The 20,417-nt window shown below is 46.1% G+C and overlaps 1 protein-coding gene across 2 annotated transcripts in view; it reads right to left on the bottom strand.

Moving 5' to 3' along the window:
- The window catches only part of LOC134965904 (protein RoBo-1-like), a 76,017-nt gene that overhangs the window by 3,902 nt on the left and 51,698 nt on the right, over positions 1–20,417 (bottom strand). For both annotated transcript variants that reach the window (XM_063942302.1, XM_063942301.1), the window contains 2 exons: positions 2,327–2,476; positions 690–830 (listed from right to left, as the gene is read on the bottom strand). In XM_063942302.1, the coding sequence (XP_063798372.1) occupies positions 690–830; positions 2,327–2,476 (291 nt within the window). The remainder of the gene's footprint in view (positions 1–689; positions 831–2,326; positions 2,477–20,417) is intronic.

Below are 20,417 nucleotides of genomic sequence, written 5' to 3' on the forward strand. Positions count from 1 at the left end.
AATCAACCAAGAACCAATCAACAGGGAAGGGAGAGTGTGAAGGCTCCATCACCCAAAGAGGCCTGGGCCTATGGAACACTACAGTAAATAATGCCACCTAGCACATCCTTAGCCATGCCAAACAGTAGGCCGGCACCACCAAGTGACCATCACCAGAACGTGTCTCCAGTCTTATGGTCCAAGCCACATCGGGCCTACGCTGGCTTCAGTTCTTCCAAACTGATTAAGGGGGTAATTCCAAGTTGATCGCAGCAGGACATTTTTTAGCAGTTGGGCAAAACCATGTGCTCTGCAGGGGAGGCAGATATAACATGTGCAGAGAGAGTTAGATTTGGGTGGGGTGTGTTCAATCTGCAATCTAAATTGCAGTGTAAAAATAAAGCAGCCAGTATTTACCCTGCACAGAAATAAAATAACCCACCCAAATCTAACTCTCTCTGCACATGTTATATCTGCCTCCCCTGCAGTGCACATGTTTTGCCCAATTGCTATCAAAAATCCTGCTGCGATCAACTTGGAATTACCCCCTAAATTATTACTACATGAAAAACATGTTTACCTGTGATTTGTTCATTAATGTTTCTCTTTTTTTTTTTTTGATGTTGCAATCTTCTTTATATCGTCCGACTTTGCTCTTGGATGCTCACTATAACAATTCTGCAACATGTCAAATAGATTTATTTACTAACCTGACATATTTGTATACTGCAGAATGCACCTTGTCTCATCCCCAGTGCATTTCATGGTTGTACCAGTGTCGCACCAATCAGTGCCGTTAGCGATGCAGGTTGGACAAGTCACGCCATTATATGTAGTGCTGTCTGGTGATACTTCAATGGAGAAAGAGAACACTATGGATATCAGTTCATATACAAATACTTTAGTAACGTGTAGCAAACAGAAGAATATGCTGTAGCCCATGGCAGCCAAACAGATGTTACATTTTATCAGCCTTTAGTATTGGGTGGAAAATAATTTGTGCATAGTACAGAGGTTCTCAAATGTGGTCGTCAAAGCATCCCAACGGTCCATGTTTTAAGTATATCCATGATTGTCCACAGGTGACTTCATTAGGACCTCAGTTAATTTGATTAAACCATCTATTGAGCCATGGACATAATTAAAACCTGGACCGTTGGGTTGCCTTGAGGACTGCGTTTGAGATCCTCTGGTATAGTCTAATGTTTGTTTTATAATGCTTGCTTTCAGGGTGGCCAAGACATTGGGGGTCATTCCGAGTTGTTCGCTCGCAAGCTGCTTTTAGCAGCTCTGCACACGCTAAGCCGCCGCCTACTGGGAGTGAATCTTAGCTTATCAAAATTGCGAACGAAAGATTAGCAGAATTGCGAATAGACACTTCTTAGCAGTTTCTGAGTAGCTCCACACTTACTCGGCATCTGCGATCAGTTCAGTGCTTGTCGTTCCTGGTTTGACGTCACAAACACACCCAGTGTTCGCCCTGACACTCCTCCGTTTCTCCAGCCACTCCCGCGTTTTCCCCAGAAACGGTTGCGTTTTTTCACACACTCCCATAAAACGGCCTGTTTCCGCCCAGAAACACTCACTTCCTGTCAATCACATTACGATCACCAGAACGAAGAAAAAACCTTGTAATGCCGTGAGTAAAATTCCTAACTGCATAGCAAATTTACTTGGCGCAGTCGCACTGCGGACATTGCGCATGCGCATTAGCGACTAATCGCTCCGTTGCGAGAAAAAAATAACGAGCGAACAACTCGGAATGACCCCCATTGTGTGGGCCCCACACTTAGCAATATGTATAAGGAGGGGCTCTCTGCATAATCTGTATGTGGAGGCACCATCTTGGGAGCATTATTATGCCTCCCTTACCTTCCTAGGACACTGTAATGGCACAGCAATAAGTACGTTTTAGAACTCCTGCTTTCTTTTGTAGAGTTTACGTTGCTCCAAGACATAACAAAGGATGTGTAGCCTTTGCTGCCTCCAAGGATGCAAGTGGATGGCAATGTCACTACCCCAACGGAACCCTGGAGATGCATCCTGCTCTAGCCAGTCCTGTTCAACTTATGAACCAAATATCTTTTCTACTCACAAGCTCCATCATCTTGCCGTAGTAACCCACCATATTCACCCACATAACAAGAAGATTTGAGCAGCTCCTTCAATTTTTTTGCCATTCACAAATGAGCCCACATGCGGTTTTTCATGATAAAATACATTGAGACGATCAGCTGTGCCTAATATTATGCAACGTTATACAATGGATATCAACAACTTTATTGTCCTCATTGTTGTGTAATGAAAAAACACCTATGAAACAGATGGCAGACATGAAAACGCTTACACACTGGTTGGGGTGGAGTGCAGTTGTCTGTGTAACAACAAGAAAAGCCCTTTTTGGCCTGGCTATTGTAAGTGCTGAAGCTCCCGGGCCCCTGGCACTGATTCTCCGGGACACACGTTCTTCCAGAAAATTCACTTTTCGTTATCCCATCTAGAAAGTGGAGACAGAAAAAACACTTTAGTAAATATAAACTTTAATGAGCCATAAAATAAGGTACAATAGACTATTTACTAACTTAAACATATTCAGTGAGAGTACACATTGTAAGTAGCATTTGTGGTGGTCACACAATCAGTTTTGTTAACTTGGTTAAAAAAAAGTATCAACAAGTGAGTATTGCAGCATTTATCATTGACAATAACATATTTCAATTAAAGTTCAACATTAATCTAAACCAGGGGTAGCCATCCCTGGTCCTCGAGAGCTTGCAACAGTGCATGTTTTCCAGGTCTCATCACAGAATCACAAGTTAAGTAATTAGCTCCATCTGTGGATCTTTAAAATGAGTCAGTGAGTAATGACTGCACCTGTGCACCAGATAGGTGGTCTGGAAAATGTGAACTGTTGGTAGCTCTCGAGGACCAGGGTTGGCTACCACTGATCTAAACTTACCATAATAAGCTACAGGTGATTCTCTGTCTAACATGCAGTAACATACAGTCATACTTGCTGAGATTTACGAAGCCCCATCCAAGAGAGTACTGAAGTCCGATGTGTTGTGACTGCATCATCATGAATCCACCCACCGTTGTTCAAAGCTGTGATTGGTTGCACTTTACAGAAAGGGGTGGGGTCACAGTAAAGCAATTCAATTTAAATTGCATCATCATCAAAACCCCCTGAGGGGTGTGGCATGTGGGGGGAATAGCCCAATCTCTCGTGAGTCCAGGAGTGTTCCGCCAAAAATTGTGACTCTCGAACATTCCTGGAGAGTTGTCGGACATGCATACCATGTGTTTACACAGTATAGCAGAAAGTTGTAACAGGTCTGCATTCATAAATCAGACTGATAAAACAGTTTCACCCAAACAGAATAATGAATAGGCCCCTAAATCAGGCAGTAATTCTTAATAAAGGATTAATATTCTCCCCATCATCCAATTCTCTTATTCTAAACTGAAAGCAGCAATCTCATGAAAAACACAATATACTGTAAGTATTGCAGTGATCACATAAAGGTTTCTCCCATTCGGCTCTTCCCGCCTGGGACTCGATTACTAGGTCATTCATTTTATTCTTAATTCAGCCATGCAAATATAAAATATTCTAGACATTTGTTAGACCACAGGGACCTCCAGTTTAAAAATAGCAAACTTCTTTTGTGATCTTAAAACAAGATGACAAACCTGCATGAATTGCTCTTGACGGTGGAATAGCTACCCAAGTGATTGTATGGGTTAGACTAGGGTTGTGTGGGTTAGACTAGGGACCACTGGATCCTATCAAGAGTCTGCTATGCTGAGAGTGCCTGTATGCTACTGCCTGTAAAATCGACTGCATATGGATTTAACGTGCTATGTGGTGACCTGCTGTTCAAATAAACACTGAAAGTGTTCATCTGAGTCCCCGTGTTTGTGATCCTTGTCACAAGTGGTGGAGAATGCAAGCAAGGACATGGTGTACAGCAGAAACTGTTGGTAAGCATACCGGTGTTTAAACTGCAAGTTTACCCTTTTCTTTTCTTCCTCTCTGGTTATGCAGTGCAAGTGGCAGCCTTAAAGAGCCATAGCATTATAGGCAGACTGTTTGCTGTTATGTGTTAAATAGCCAGCAAAACAGGCGGGTGTCGGCTTGGACTGTTTGATAAGCCTGGCACATTATATTAAACCTCCTAGATTTGTCCTTAAAGGGGCCACGCAGGGCAATATGAGGAGTTACTAAAACAATTTGCTGAACTTGCAGCTGGGCAACAAACGAACCCAGGCTGAAAGACAGCAAACTCAAATTCAAATGTTGTGCGATGAGTTGAAAGCGCTTAAAAAATCTGAGCCCGAGCGGGAAAGGCTATTAAAGCTCACCCCAGTGGATGATATAGAGGCATTCCTTTGCACGTTTGAGTGCACGGCCATGTGGTTGGGATGGCCTGCGGATGAATGGTCTGACAGGCTGGCTCCCTGTTTAACAGGGGAACACAGTGGGCGTATGTGGACATGACTGTGGTTGAGGCACGCCCCTATCCTGGTCTGAAAAAGGCTATACTGGATAGTATTGGAGTGACAGGGCCCAGCAAAGCCCAAGAATTCCATGACTGGCAGCTGGAGGGCCCTGAGCCTCCCAGGATTCAGCTGGCCAAACTAGCCCGACTGGCAAGGGCCTGGTTGCAGCCGGATAAAAACTCTGCAGTACAGATTGTGGAAGTAGTCGCACTGGACCAGGCTATGTGGGTGTTAGACCGCTCGGTGCAGCAGTGGGCCCTTCAGGCTGACCCCCAGACATTTTAAGAGTTGGCAGTGGTAGTTGAGCGGCACCTGATGCTCGGAAAGCTGAATAAAGCCAGGTCAGGATACGGGCCACCACCTAAACCCAGAACTCAGGTCCCAGTAGTTAAACCAAAGGCTCCACCTCCCTTGGTGTGCTTTGAGTGCGGCAAGCCTGGTCATGTGCGGTGGGACTGCCCAAATCAGGGCGAGCCAATGGATTGCAGTGCGGGGAAAACGGCTCAGCCGATGGTCAGCATGGCGGCAGCAGGGGGAATCCCAAGCAGAGTCCTCCCTGTTCCGGGTGCAGGTACAGGTGGAAAACCGAGAGATTTGGGCCCTGGTGGATACCGGCACTGAGCTACCATTGTCGCGGTCAACGTGGTTCCTCCGGGAGCTTACTAGGTCCAGCCTCCTGTCAGGGTGTTGTGCGTCCATGGCAATGTGGAGGAATGCCCACGTGTCTACTTACCCCTGACCATTCAAGGTCGATTGTTAAAGGTGGTAGCAACGGTGACATCCAGACCCCCATATCCGCTGATACTGGCCCGGGACTTTCTGTTGCTGCAGGAGCTGGTTACCTGGCATGCTACCAACAAACCGTCAACCACCGAAACAACTCAGAAGCCAGAGACTACCAAAGTTTAGCATCCGGGAGAGAGGCTGCCGGTCCCAAACCACCCCAAGAGACTGAGTCCGAGACTCATTGGAACCCAGTTGGTGAGAAGATATCACTGCAGGACTTTGGGAGAGATCGACGCGATGACAGCAATTTGGTACACGCCTTTTGTCAGGAATCAGCGTTCAGCAGCATCTCACTTACCAGCGCGCTGGTGTGCAGGCCTCCAGAGGTCACAGCCCCAGTTGCGGCTGCATGAATGCACTGTCCGCGAGCATCATAACTAATGTCGCTGAGTACCCCTGAACCATATCTCTTGGCTCCAGTTTCTGCTGGTCAGTCTCCTGCAGCCCATAGCTCACTGTGCTCCACTCAACCAGTACTATATTTTGGTAAAATACTGGTTTCAGCTAGCAGCCTGGAGTACACAGTGCTTCTAGTTAACAGCATTAACTCCCTGTGCACTATTGGACCCAGCCAGCAACCAGCAGTACATTGCATTAACTGTCTACAGCAGGCACATTCCCAACCATGGTCCTCAAGGCACACCAACAGTGCAGGTTTTAGTGATATCCAGGCTGCTGCACAGATGGTTAAATCAAAATAACTGAGTTATTAATTAAGTCACCTGTGCTGAAGCCTGGATATCACTAAAACCTGCACTGTTGGTGTGCCTTGAGGACCGTGGTTGGGAATGCCTGGTCTACAGAATTACTCTCCTGGTGAATCACTAGCTCCAGCTAACTCCCAGCTGATCTGGACACCCAATCCAGCAGGGTGTGTTCTCACAGAGTTCAAACATCCAATCATTACAGAGCAAGGGGTATAAGTTTCAGGCTGTGGCTCAGTCCCATCGACTTGTACAATGAGTCACATTTGGTGTGCTAGTTCTCCTGGTTCCTGTGTTCCTGTCTCCTGTTGTTCCCCATGGATACTCTCATCGTCTCATTCTTCAGTTCTCCTGCCTGCTTCAGACTCCAGCCACAGCCTGCTACTAATCATTTGCAGTAAGAGACTCTCCTCAGGTGTTATTCATTGCATAACCTGTGCACCTTATTACCAGCATTCCATTCTGTGCATTGCATCCAGCACTTAACAAACATGCTGTGTTAGGACTGTCTCCTGCCTGGGCCTTGCTTGGCTATAAGAACTTGTGTGTCACAGAGACTGTGCGTTTCTACAATTACCGGAGTTCTGTTTGCTTCAGTTATATTTATCAATACCGTTTGCATCCAGTTATCAAGTTTACCTTCATTCCTCATTTGTGTTACCAGTGACTTTTGCACTATTCATTACCTTGGATCAAGATACCGTTCATTATTTCTATTATCAGTTGTACCAGTTATTATCCATACTTCAGTTCCTGTTATTTCTGGTTTTCAAGTTATCAATTGCATTCCACTTCACCTGTTATTGAATTGCTTTGTGACCCCTGTGACATAATAAATATCAGCGCCTATGCGCAGGACTTTTCTTCGGTCTCCTCGTGTAATATATCACACCTACACTGGCCCACTAGTGACCCCTTCGGGGACAGACAAAACCAGAGACCTGACACCTTTGAGACTGTTAAAGTAGTTAACTGCAGGGTAGTTGATGCTTTACCATCAGAGGGTGTACCATATTTTGTTTTGGAAAATGATTTGCAATATATTGTGTCGCTACTTTACAAGGAAAAAATGTAGATCAGCTCTTGGTTCCATGAAAACTGGAGTGGTTGGTGTTAGAAGCTGCCCATACGCATTTGTGGGGTGGCCATCTAGGGGAGGAGAAAACACTCCAACGCAACCAGTTAAGGTTCTTTTGGCCCGGCATCTATGCGTCTGTTAAGAGGTATTGTCAGGAATGCCCAGTCTGCCAGAGGACAGCCCCACGGCCAGAGTTCTGAGCTCCACTGGTACCCCTCCCTATCATTTCCGTACCTTTTGATCGGATTGATATGGTTCTGATAGGGCCAGTGGAAAAATCTGCACTATGGCACCAATACATATTGGTGGTAGTTGATTATGCCACCAGGTACCCAGATGCTATACCCCTGTGCAATATGAAATCTGGCACTATTGCCAGAGAACAACTAACCATGTACACCCGCTTAGGAATACTGAAAGAGGTCTTAACGGACTAAGGTACACCTTTAGTGTCTAAACTCATGAAAGATTTATGTCAGTACTAAACGTAAACAGGATTGCCATCTCGGTGTACCACCCGCAGACAGATGGCCTGGTAAGAAAGATTTAATAAAACCCTTAAGCAAATGATAAAGAGGGCAGTGTCACAAGAAAAACGAGATTGGGATCTGCTCCTACCTTACTTGATGATTGCGGTCAGAGAGGTACCCCAATCCTCTACAGGGCTTAGTCCTTTTGAGCTCCTCTATGGGAGACAGCCCAGAGGAATTCTAGATCTTTTAAAAGAAGGGTGGGAAGAACAACCATGCCAGGACCCTAACATCATTCAGGTTGTGGCCCAGTTATATGGCAGTCCAAGGCAGATTGCGCCACTACTGAACAAACACATGGAAAGGGCCCAACAACATTAGAAACAGAGGTCCTTTAATCCGAGAGACAAAGTGTTAGTGCTGGTGCCCACCACAGAAAGCAAGATGTATGCACAATGGAGGGGCCCTTATGAGATCATCAAGGCAGTGAGACCGGTCAATTACAGGGTCCAACGGTAGGGTAGAAGGAGGGAGGTACAAGTCTACCATGTAAACCTGTTAAAACCCTGGAAGGAAATTGCCAATCGGCCCACTTTGGAAGCTAAAAATATTTCAGAATGCTAGGTACCCATTGAAGTCACGCTCACTCCAGAACAGAAATGGAAAGTGGTGAACTTGGCAAAACGCTACCAAGATGTGTTTTCTGCCATTCTGGGAAAGACACAGATCATCCAACATGATGATGTGACTCCACCCGGGGTGGTCATTAAACAGATTCCATGTCACATACCCGTAGCGAAGCGGACAGCGGTAAAGCAGGAGGTGGAAGAGATGTTATGCCTAGGGGTTATAGAGGAATCCACCAGTGAGTGGAATAATCCAATTGTTCTAGTACCGAAGCCTTCAGGTGCCTTACGGTTCTGCAATGACTTCTGTAAATTAAATCAAGTGTCCCGGTTTGATTCTTACCCTATGCCCCAGGTTGATGAGCTGGTAGAAAATGTAGCCAATAGTCAATATCTCACTACACTTGATTTGACAAAAGGTTATTGGCAGATTCCGTTAACAGAAGCTGCTAAGGCAAAAACAGCCTTGTCTAACCCAGAAGGCTTATTCAAATATAAAATGCTCCCATTTGGTTTACATGGTGCCCCAGCATCCTTCCAGAGAGCTATGAATAAGTTGCTGCGGCCCCACAGGGAATATGCGACTGCATATTTAGATGACATTGTTATTTTCATGTCTGACTAGGAGTCACACCTACCAAAGGTAGAAGCCGTTATACAGTCTCTACGGGCACACGGGTTTACCGCCAACCCTGAGAAATGTGCCATTGGTATGATTGAGGCCAAGTATTTGGGGTACATTGTGGGCAGAGGACAGGTTAAACCTCAGCCTAGTAAGGTAGAAGCAGTCCTCACCTGGTCTAGACCTAAATGTAAATCACAACTTTATTGGTTTGGTCGGATATTATCGCCGGTTCATTCGAGATTTTGCCGCTAGAGCGGCTCCACTAACCGAATGTCTTAAAAAACAATTCCCAGACAAGATAACATGGTCTAGACCAGTGGAAACTGCTTGGCAGGATTTAAGACGAGCTTTGTGTACTGAGCCTATCTTGCAAGCTCCTGACTTTGAAAAGCAATTTGTGTTACAAACGGATGCCTCTGGCACAAGATTAGGAGCAGTCCTATCCCAAGAGGTAGATGGAGAGGAGAAGCCCATCCTCTACCTTAGCCGTAAATTATTGCCCAGGGAGCACAGGTACTCAATTGTAGAGAAGTGATTGGCCATTAAATGGGCAGTTGAGTCATTAAGGTATTATTTATTGGGACGAGAGTTTTTGTTGGTCACAGACCATGCACCCTTACAGTGGATGCATACAAACAAAGAGGTGAATGCTCGTGTGACCCGTTGGTTTTTGGCTTTGTAGCCATTTAAGTTTGAGGTGAGGCATCGTCCGGGGAAACAGCACCTCAATGCCGATGCCCTTTCCTGGAGGTTTGTATGTCCTGTTCCTCCAAGCAACCCTATGGTGAAGCTAGGGGAGGAGGAAGAATGTGAGGTGGGTGACCTCTGGAAGGTAGTGGAAGGCTGTGTACCTGGGCGGATGACACGGGTAAGGGTGGGCGAGGCAGAGAGCTTGCCTGAAAATAGTGTAGCTTCACCAGGGTGGTTGAAGCTAAGGGGGGAGGAGTGTGGCAGAGACAGCATGTTTCCATGTGAAAGTAATGTGGGGGATCCAGACCAGGTTTTGGAAGCAGTAGCAGAATCTCAGGTGTGTGATCAGCACCACCTGGTATTTCCTGATATAAGGGTTTCCAGGACAGTCACCTTGCTCTTGACTGTGGAATAGCTACCCAAGTGATAGGCCGGGGTGTGTGGGTTAGACTAGGGACCACTGGAGCCTATCAAGAGTCTGCTATGCTGAGAGTGCCTGTATGCTACTGCCTGTAATACCGACTGCATATGGACTTAACTTGCCATGTGGTGACCTGCTGTTCAAAATAAACACCGAAAGTGTTCATCTGAGTCCCCGTGTTTGTGACCCTAGTCACTATATACAATAAATATTGTTGGTTCTTATAATGGGGGTTATTCCGAGTTGATCGCTAGCTGCCGTTGTTCACAGCGCAGCGATCAGGCTAAAAATTGGCATTTCTGCGCATGCACGACGTACGGGTACAAAGTTCATTGTGGTTCTGCACAGGGTCTAACGAAGTTTCCATTCGCACGGCACGACGCATGGAAGATTGACAGGAAGTGGGCGTTTCTGGGTGTTAACTGACTGTTTTCAGGGAGTGCTTAGAAAAACGCAGGCATGTCGGGGAAACCGCAGGCATGGCTGGACGTTCGCTGGGCGGGTGTGTGACGTCAAAAGCCAACCCTCCGTCGTTAGAATCAAAGCACACGGAGAGTAAGTCCAGGGCTGGTCTTGTTTTGCACAAAAAGATTTTGCAGGCGCTCTGCTGCACAAGCGTTTGCACTTCTGCTAAGCAAAAATACACTCCCCGGTGGGCGGCGACAATGCGTTTGCATGGCTGCTAAAAGTAGCTAGCGAGCGATCAACTCGGAATGACCCGCCATATACAGAAAATGTCAAATATTTGCTTGCCAATGTTATGTTAATATTATATTGCAGCCTACCTTTGCGTTTGTCTATGGGCCTAATTCAGAGCTGATCGTAGATGTGTGAAAAAATGCACATCTATGATCACAATCTGTCCCCGCAGAATTGCGAAAGCGTCACACAGCGGCGATGCTTTCGCACCTGAAGAGTTGCTTCCTGCCTACGCAGCCTAGCTGTGGAGACAAGCAGCTACCCGCCAAGTTTTTGGTCGCAACGGCTGCGTGTGAGGTCACGCAGCCTCCGTGGCTCGCCCCGCAAATGGTCCGGACGCACATGCGTTGCTCGGACCACGCCCTGATCATGCTGCCACAACGCCGTCGGCACACCATGCGACTGCCTCTACCTGTCAATCAAGCAGAGGTGATCGCATCAGTGAGACGCCTTCGCAGATTACTTTGTGCCCATGCGCACGTCACAGGGCTTCAGCCTGCGATCGCAGCCACTGCAGCGACCAGGTCTGAATTAGGCCCTATGTACGGTTGGTTAGGTTGAATAAATGGTTTCCCTACCCAAGCTACGTTGTTAGATGTATATTATGGTCTTGCTTGGGTAATCACTGTCTATTAGTAGTAAGTCCCAGAATAGATAAATTACTCTGTACAGAATATACAAATATTAGACATTAAATTACAGTTTGCTAATAAATGACACAAAATACAAATAGTGTTTCTTTATTTTACAGGAAATCTCTGCCAAAGAAGTTATTTGCTCTGTTCTTCCCTTGATGATTTAGACATCACACAGGTACAATGATATGCATTCAGTTATCAACACACATTGGATATAACCTTAACTTCCCCTATACACACCACTAGGGGCCCAGGTTCTATGTAAATCCCTTATGGGATTTATGAAATCCCCAACCACAATCTTTTAACAAATAAATAAGCTATGCCTCATTCTCAATGTACATTTTTAAAAATGACATTCCACATTTAAAAGTAACAATAGCATGCAACTTATTTATTGCTTCCCTCTAGACCACAGGTTCTCAAACTCTGTCCTCAGGACCCCAGCCCAGACACAGGGCTGTAACTACGTGTGTGCCAGCGGTACCTGGCAAACAGCGCAGTAGCCCTGAGGGCACAACTGTCAGCGGCATTGTAATGAATCAAAATGACTCATTACAAGCTGTGTGTGCTGCAGCTGGAGCGAGCATCCATAGGGGAGGTGATGTTTGCCCGGCTCCCACCGCCTGTCCCCCTGCTGCCCGCCCCCCGCCTCCTGTCCCCTGCTGCCCGGTTCCCACCTTCTGTCCCCCGCTGGTCACATCCTGACACTCCGGCTGCCTGTCTCACGCTTTATGGCCCCTGGGTGCACAGATCCAGCACCCACTCTCCGGCTCCCGCCTCCTGACACGCTGGCAGAAGCAGGTCCAGCAGTGGCTCTCGCACGCTGAGGCTGGTCCAGCAGCAGCTGCATGAGGAGAAACTGGTGAGATGAGAGGGGACTGACAGGGGAGAGTGCCGGGGTGGAGATAAAGAGAGTAAGTACATATGTGGCTTTGCCTGTAAAGGAGTACATGTGGCTGTGTGTGTGTTTTTATGTGGCTGTGTGTGTATATATGTGGCTGTATGCACTGTGCATATATGTATATATGTGGTTGTGTGTATATATGTGGCTTTGTGTATATGTATATATGTGGCTGTGTGCGTATATGTGGTTATGTGTGCAGGGGAGGGGGGCACCATTGTTTCTTCTGCCTCCGTGCATCTGGTATGTACTTACGCCCCTGGCCTGCCATAATGTGTATCGGGGGGACTCTGCCTGCCAAAATGTGTAAAAAGGGGACTCTGCCTGCCGTAATGTGTAAAAAGAGGGACTCTACCTGCCGTATTGTGTAAAAAGGGGCTCTACCTGCTGTAATGTGTAAAAGGGGCTCTACCTGGTGTAGTGACACTACTGTGTGGTGTAATTTGAATAATGGAGACTACTGTGCAGCGTTATATGAATTGGTATTATTTTGTGGCCCCAACCCTTCACCATGAGGCCACACCACTATCCCTATATTTTTGAAGCACGCCTATGGCTTGCACTGACCCTATTGTGAATAAGGGGGAGGGGGGGCGCCAATGCTGTTTCTCGCACACAGCGCAAAAATGTCTAGTTACGGCACTGCCCAAACAGTTCACATTTTGAAGGTCTCCACAGAATTGCAAGTGAAATAATCAGCTCCACCTGTGGATCTTTTAAAATGTATCAGTGAGTAATGAATACACCTGTGCCCCTACTAGGTGATCAGGAAAAAGTGAACTGTGTGTGGTCCTAAGGACCGAGTTTGAGAACCACTGCTCTAGACAATATCTGATAGTGCAGTTGTTTGAACAATGACATTATACATAGTGCATACCTCCCAACATGACCCTCTGCAGGGGGGACAGAATGCTCTGCTCCTGAACTGCCCTCTTAATATATGATTGCTGTCACCTGTGGTGATACACCTTTCTTATCCATTAACCTGTTCAAAACAGATGCTGGCAATCATACATTAAGAAAAAAAACACCAAAAAAAACATGTTTTAAATTTTTTTTTATTAGATTCCGCCACCAAAGTGTGGCAGATTGAAAATGACGAATTTACTGTCTAAAAGCACTGTTGTCGAATTTCCAAACTTCAATTGAATATACTTTTGGCGAATTGACGCATTTGTACCATTGCAGAAATGTCGAATTTGACAAATGTCGAATTTCAAAAAGTCGAATTTGGAAAGTCCGTTTTTTTGACGGAAAGTACTGAATTGCATTGTCGATTTTTTTTTTTTTTGGGCGAAAAAGTCCAGTTTTTCGACAATTTCGGGAATTCGACCGCATTTGCATATACCCCATATGTTAGACAGACATTAGGTCGACAGGTTCAAAATGTCGACAGTGTCAAAATGTCGACAGGGTCAAAAGGTCGACATGAAAATGGTTGACATGAAAAAGGTAGACACCATGTTTTTTGCATTTTTGTGGTTTGTGTGGATAGTTTTGTCATCTGGGACCCCCAATTGTAGAAAGACGTACCCCCGCGGGGCTCGCTTCGTTCGCCCTGCTTCGGGCTTGGTAGCTCACTTCGCTCGCCACAAGGTTTATATCCAACTCTATGCCGACATGGATAAAGTATGAAATAGTCCAAAAAACAAGTTATATATAGAAAAAACATTTGTCTATCTTTTTTATGTCGACCATTTTCCATGTCGATCTTTTGACCCTTTTGACCTAATGTCTCTCTAACATATTGTGTCTGTCTATTGACTGTCTAACTTGACACTGTCTATCTATCATCCGGATACCCGGTAACAGTACTTACAGATGTGTTTAACTGAATACAAACCCTGCTATATTTATATGGGTGTGGATCATTGGGTCGACAGTGACTAGGTCGACACCTGAAATAGGTCAACACGGTCATTAGGTCAACATAAGTTTTCTTTAAAAAAACTGTGTCATTTTCTTTGTAAAGTGACTGGGAACCCCAGTGTCCCCTCGCATGGCGAGCGAGCTTCGGGCAAGGTTCTTTGCTACTGCAGCGCTCAGCACAGGTTACCATTCCCAATTGTAGTCCACGTGACTCGTAAAGTATAAAAATGGAAAAAAATGGAAAAACTCATGTCAACCTTTTTCCTGTGTCAACCTTATCCATGACCATGTCGACCTAGTGACTATATTGACCTAATGCATGTTGACAAATAGTGGTCGACCTAAGTGCCGTCGAACTAAAGACCGGATACCATTTATATATCCTTGGACATTTTCACAAATGTTCTTGTACTAGACACTTTGGGGGAGATTCAAATGTTTGAAAAGTCAGTTGGGTGTCTGATTTTTCCTGTCTATTAGATAGGCAAGAGCAGACTCCCAACTGACTTTTCAAACATTTGAATCTCCCCCTTTGTGTGCAGTACTGTGGAGGTCATTCCGAGTTGTTCGCTCGTTGCCGATTTTCGCAATGGAGCGATTAAGGCGAAAATGCGCATGCGCATGGTACGCAGTGCGCATGTGCTAAGTATTTTAGCTCAAAATTTAGTAGATTTACTCACGGCAGAACGAAGATTTTTCATCGTTGAAGTGACCGTAGTGTGATTGACAGGAAGTGGGTGTTTCTGGGCGGAAACTGACAGTTTTCAGGAAGTGTGCTGAAACACGCAGGCATGCCAGGATAAAACGCGGGAGTGTCTGGAGAAATGGGGGAGTGGCTGGCAGGGCGTGTTTGTGACGTCAAACCAGGAACGAAACAGGCTGAGCTGATCGCAGTGTAGGAGTAAGTCTCGAGCTACTCAGAAACTGCTAAGAAATTTCTATTCGCAATTCTGCTAATCTTTCGTTCGCAATTCTGCTAAGCGAAGATACACTCCCAGAGGGCGGCGGCCTAGCGTGTGCAATGCTGCTAAAATCTGCTAGCGAGCGAACAACTCGGAATCACCCCCTATATCTGCAACAAATGTCATTCAAATGTAGATAAATGTATCAAAAAATAAAGCTTGTAACTTTACGCCAGATCCTGCATGTTCCATAAATGGATACTTTTTATGCAAGTGACTGCGATGTAAGCAAAACGGTATCCATTGGGCAGGTCGACCCTACTTAGGTTTATAGTCACTAGGTCGACATTGACATGAAAAAATGGTCGACACATTATAAAAAAGGTTGACATGGCTTTTTTTTAAAATAGTTTTTTAACTTCTTCATACTTTACAATCCATGCGGACTACGATTGGGAGTAGTAATGAGCGAAGCGAGCCATGCAAGGATACAGAGTGCACTAATTGGGGTTCCTGGTCATGTTACGGAAAAAATGACACCAAAAACAGTTCAAAAAATCCATGTCGACCATTCATACCAGAACCAAGCAAAAAACAAACAGTAACTCATATGAAGGGCGCTCCTATCATATACCCCTTTCACATCTCCAATGCCGGATCCCATCTGGGAATTGGAAACGGGTCCTTCCCGGGTGGGACGGCATTGGAACCTAACAGAAGGCTAACCGACCTGGCAATATGCCGGGCCGGTTGCCATAGCGGTGGAGGGTGGAGCCGGCAGCGGGGGTGGAGCCGGTGCTGGGAGATGAGCTCATCTCTGCGTCGCCTCTCCCTGCTGTAGTGAACCCATTTATGCTGCCACTGACCCGGTATTCATCCCGGGAATCAGTAGCGGATCTTGCCCAGGGCAAGCAGGACTTTTGCCCGGGGCGCCGCCTTCCGGAGGGTGCCGCACCATGGCAAGATCCGCTACTGCAGTGCTGTGCCCCCCGCCGCTGCGTCCGCGTCTAGTTTACCTTCGTGGAGAGGACCTTTACTGTGCGGTGCGCGATGGCGTCATCACGCACCGCACAGCATTTCAGCGGCGCTACTACTGTACAGGGGGCGTAACTGACCACCCCCCCTGTATAAAGCCACGCCCATACTACCCGCCCGGGGCGCAAAAAGGCAGAGAACTGGCCCTGCCAGGAATAACACTGCTTTATTCCACCATGGTGCTTTCACACCGCAAACTGACCCGTGTCAACCGGGTCGATACCTGGTTATTTGTGCGGTGTGAAAGGGGTATTATGCTGTTTGGTAGCAGATATCAGAAACAAATGATCTGTGTTATATATTAGAAATATCCAGAGAAGGAATACGAATGAATATATGGGGGGATGCTCTTTATTTGTGATATACTACTGACTGTTGGGAAATATTCCCTATATTTATCGCCCCACTGTTATGAGTTCTTATTGTTAATACGCATTCAACATCAAACTTTTGGATGTATAATAATCATCATCAGTTATGTGCCTTTAAATGCCTGATGATATCCAGCCATTATGGCGTGATGTTTCTATTGCTGGACTAAAGCATAGTGGGGGTCATTCTGACCCACTCGCACGCAGCAATTTTTCGCTGCTGTGCGAAAAGGTGTGTAATGCGCATGTGCGGCGGGCACAGGGCGCGTGCGTGTTGTTGCCCGGCGACAGAGGTCGCCGGGTTACGTCGCAGCTTCCGACAGGAGCGGTCGCAGCGGCGACCGCTAAGAAGATTGACAGCAAGGAGGTGTGGAGGGGCGGATCCGGACCGTTGGAGAGCGTTTTTGGGGAGTGGTGAGTAAAACGCAGGTGTGTCCAGGACAACGGAGGGCGGAGGAGTGACATCAAAGCCGGGTCCATCATCATTGGATCCATCGCACAGGGTAAGTATATCCAGCCCTAGTCTACTTCTGCTTGAATTTTTTTAGCTTAGCAGGACTGCACAAGCGATCGCAGCCCTGCTAAGCAAAATACACTCCCCATAGGCATGGACTATTGATCGCACCAGCAGCAAAAAGTTGCTGGCTGCGATCAACTCGGAATGACCCCCAGTGTCTTTATGAAATAAATGTTCTGATAAGTAACGTATTCTGTAACCCACAATATAAGTTATGGCTGCTCAATAATGTGCACAATCAATGTACAGTTCTTACTCAGCAGAATGCTTATCCTTAGCATAATGTATCAGCAGTAAATGACATTGATCTGCTTCTGAGATCTCACAATATTGGGCTGGATGTACTAAAGGGAAGATGCGATAAAACCCCCATTTTCAGGGTTTTACTGCATTTTCATATGTACTAAGACCCAGCCGCCGGGTTTTCGCCACCAAGGGTATCGCCTATGGGCTTCTATTGCAACCGCCGACCAGTGCCGCACTTGCCGACCCCCGCCGATTCCCCCCCCCCCACCTGTGTCCAGGCAGCTGGCACCGATCACCCAGCTCCTTCTCCCCTTCAGCACAGCCAATTCTGCTTCCGGCTGCAGGGGGTAGGAGGAGGATCCCGGGGACTCCCAGCACACGTCACCTCCCGGAATCCCGACAGCCAGCATACCGACACTTATTCTCACTCATGGGGGTCCACAACCCCCCTGGAGGGAGAAAAAAATAGCGTGGCGCACGTAGCGCGGCGAGTGCAGCGAGCCCGCAAGGGGCTCATTTGCGCTCGCCACACTGTCGGTAAGCCGGCGGTTGGGCTCCCGGCGCCGGTATTCTGGTCGCCGGGAGCCCGACCGCCGGCATACCATACTGAACCCGTTTTGTCTGACCTTCCTTTGGCTTCAAAGATTTTTCACTTTTGTAGACTTAGGGGTCTATTCGATTTGAAGTCAGAATTGCCGTCAAGTCGGAAAGATGGCAGTTTCAGACTTTTTTTGGTCGAATCAGGATTCGACCTTTTCAATGGAGCTGCCGTTTTTCCGACTTGTCAGAAAACACGTAGATCGACAGATTAGCCGTGGATCCACGTGTTCTGTCGAATTAGTGGCCAGTTCCGACAGGTTTTTGGCCCATTTTTGACAATGCTGATCCAACTTCAAAAAAAGTCAGATCAGCATTGTCGAAAACGGGCAAAACCTGTTGGAAATGCCCGCTAATCGAATACTGACTGACCTGTCGGATCCTCTCCATCGGAGAAGATCTGATAGGCATTGAATAGGGGTAAATTTAGTAAAGCTTCTAGAACAGAGAATTTGTGGTTGCTATGGGCAAAATCAATCAGGTGCTGTGAATCATTTCTCTATTGCCTTTCAGAAAATGATAGACATCATCTGATTGGTTGCTATAAGCAACATCATAATTTTATGTTTTACAAGCTTTAGTAAATTTACCCCTTAGCGTCTCCTGAGTGAAGATTATAAGGAGGAAAGAATCCTTTATACATGACTTCATGCTAAACATTTATTGTGAACTGTGAGAGTAGAGATAAGGAAGCAGTGAAAAGTGTGGAGAAGCGAGTCAGTGGAGAAGTTGCTCATGGCGACCAATCAGCATTGAAGTAACATTTATAATTTGCATACTATGAAATTATACACAGCAGCTGATTGGTTGCCATGGGTACCTTCTCCACAGGCTCACTTCTCCACTCTTTTCACTGCTTCATGAATAGACCCCAAGGAGTTCTCAGACACAGATCTCTCTTTCAGGGTTCATGGGGGTCATTCCGAGTTGTTCGCTCTGTATTTTTTTCTCGCAACGGAGCGATTAGCCGCTAATGCGCATGCGCAATGTCCTCAGTGCGACTGCGCCAAGTAAATTTGCTATGCAGTTAGGAATTTTACTCACGGCATTACAAGGTTTTTTCTTCGTTCTGGTGATCGGAGTGTGATTGACAGGAAGTGGGTGTTTCTGGGCGGAAACAGGCCGTTTTATGGGTGTGTGCGAAAAAACGCTACAGTTTCTGGGAAAAACGCGGGAGTGGCTGGAGAAACGGAGGAGTGTCTGGGCGAACGCTGGGTGTGTTTGTGACGTCAAACCAGGAACGACAAGCACTGAACTGATCGCAGATGCCGAGTAAGTCTGGAGCTACTCAGAAAAAGAGGTGTGTGGTCGCAATTTAGAGAATCTTTCGTTCGCAATTTTAAGAAGCTAAGATTCACTCCCAGTAGGCGGCGGCTTAGCGTGTGTAAAGCTGCTAAAAGCAGCTTGCGTGCGAACAACTCGGAATGACCCCCCATGTTCTTTATGTAAACAGCTTGTTCTAACATAAACTGGTTACTGGCTTATAGTTGGGAATGTAAAAGTGTGTGAGAATCAGACAGTGAAAGCTTTTGGCAGATTTCTCCTGCTCTTTTAAAGTGGCAATCGTTTACATGGCAAAACCAGGTTGATTTTGACAACTAAATGATTGCCACTTTAAAAAAACAGGCGAAATCTTCCAAAATCTCTCACTTTCTGATTCTCACACCCTGGGGCAGAAGTATTAACCTGGAGAAGGCATAAGGAAGTGATAAACCAGTGACAAATGTAAGGTGATAAACGCACCAGCCAATCAGCTCCTAAAGGGAGGTACACACGGAGAGATCCGTGCTTAAAATCTAAGCAATCTTGCTAGATTGCTTAGATTTTAAGCACGGATCTGCCGTGTGTATGCCCTCCAGCGATAGCGATGCGCGGCCCCACGCATCGCTATCGCTGGTGCTAGATTGAGCCTGCATGTAGGCTCAATCTAGCGGGTCGCTCACTTCACCGTTGTGTGAAGTGAGCGGCACCCCGTCGGCTTTCCCCTTCGCTCAGCACATCGCGCTGTGCTGAGCGGGGTAAGAGATGTGTGCTGAACGGTCTGTGTTAAGATCGCTCAGCACACATCTCTCCCGTGAGTACCCCCCTTTACTGTTCATTTACATATGGGAGCTGATTGGCTGGTGTGTTTATCACCTTGCATTTATCACTGGTTTATCACTTCCTTATACCTTCTCCAGGTTAATACATCTGCCCCCCTATTTCATTCCACCCCCCACCCCCCCATACAGTTTGAAGATACAAGGGGGCAGATGTATTAAGCCTGGAGAAGAGATAAAGAAGTGATAAAGCGGTGATAAGTGCAAGGTGATAACACACCAGCCAATCAGCTGCAACATATAAATTGACAGTTAGGAGCTGATTGGCTTATGTGTTATCATCTTGCACTTATCACTGCTTTATCACTTCTCCAGGCTTAATATATCTGCATTATAGACTGTAAGCTCCACTGGGGCCAGGACTGATGTGAATAGCCAAATATCTCTGTAAAGTGCTGCGGAATATGTGTGCACCAAATAATTAACTGGTAATTAATAAATACAAAATCTATTTTATATATATATATATATATATATATATATATATATGCTATTTAATAATAATAGGATAATTATTTTGTATAATAATTGCACAAAAAATATAGATAATATTTGATATATTATATTATAATATAATAATGCATAAAACAGAGTATGTTATATAGCATGGAAGAAACTGTTTGCTTCCATGAAGTCAATGACCTCTTGACAACGTACC

This window comes from Pseudophryne corroboree, chromosome 10 (assembly GCF_028390025.1).
Source record: "Pseudophryne corroboree isolate aPseCor3 chromosome 10, aPseCor3.hap2, whole genome shotgun sequence".
NCBI lineage: Eukaryota > Metazoa > Chordata > Amphibia > Anura > Myobatrachidae > Pseudophryne > Pseudophryne corroboree.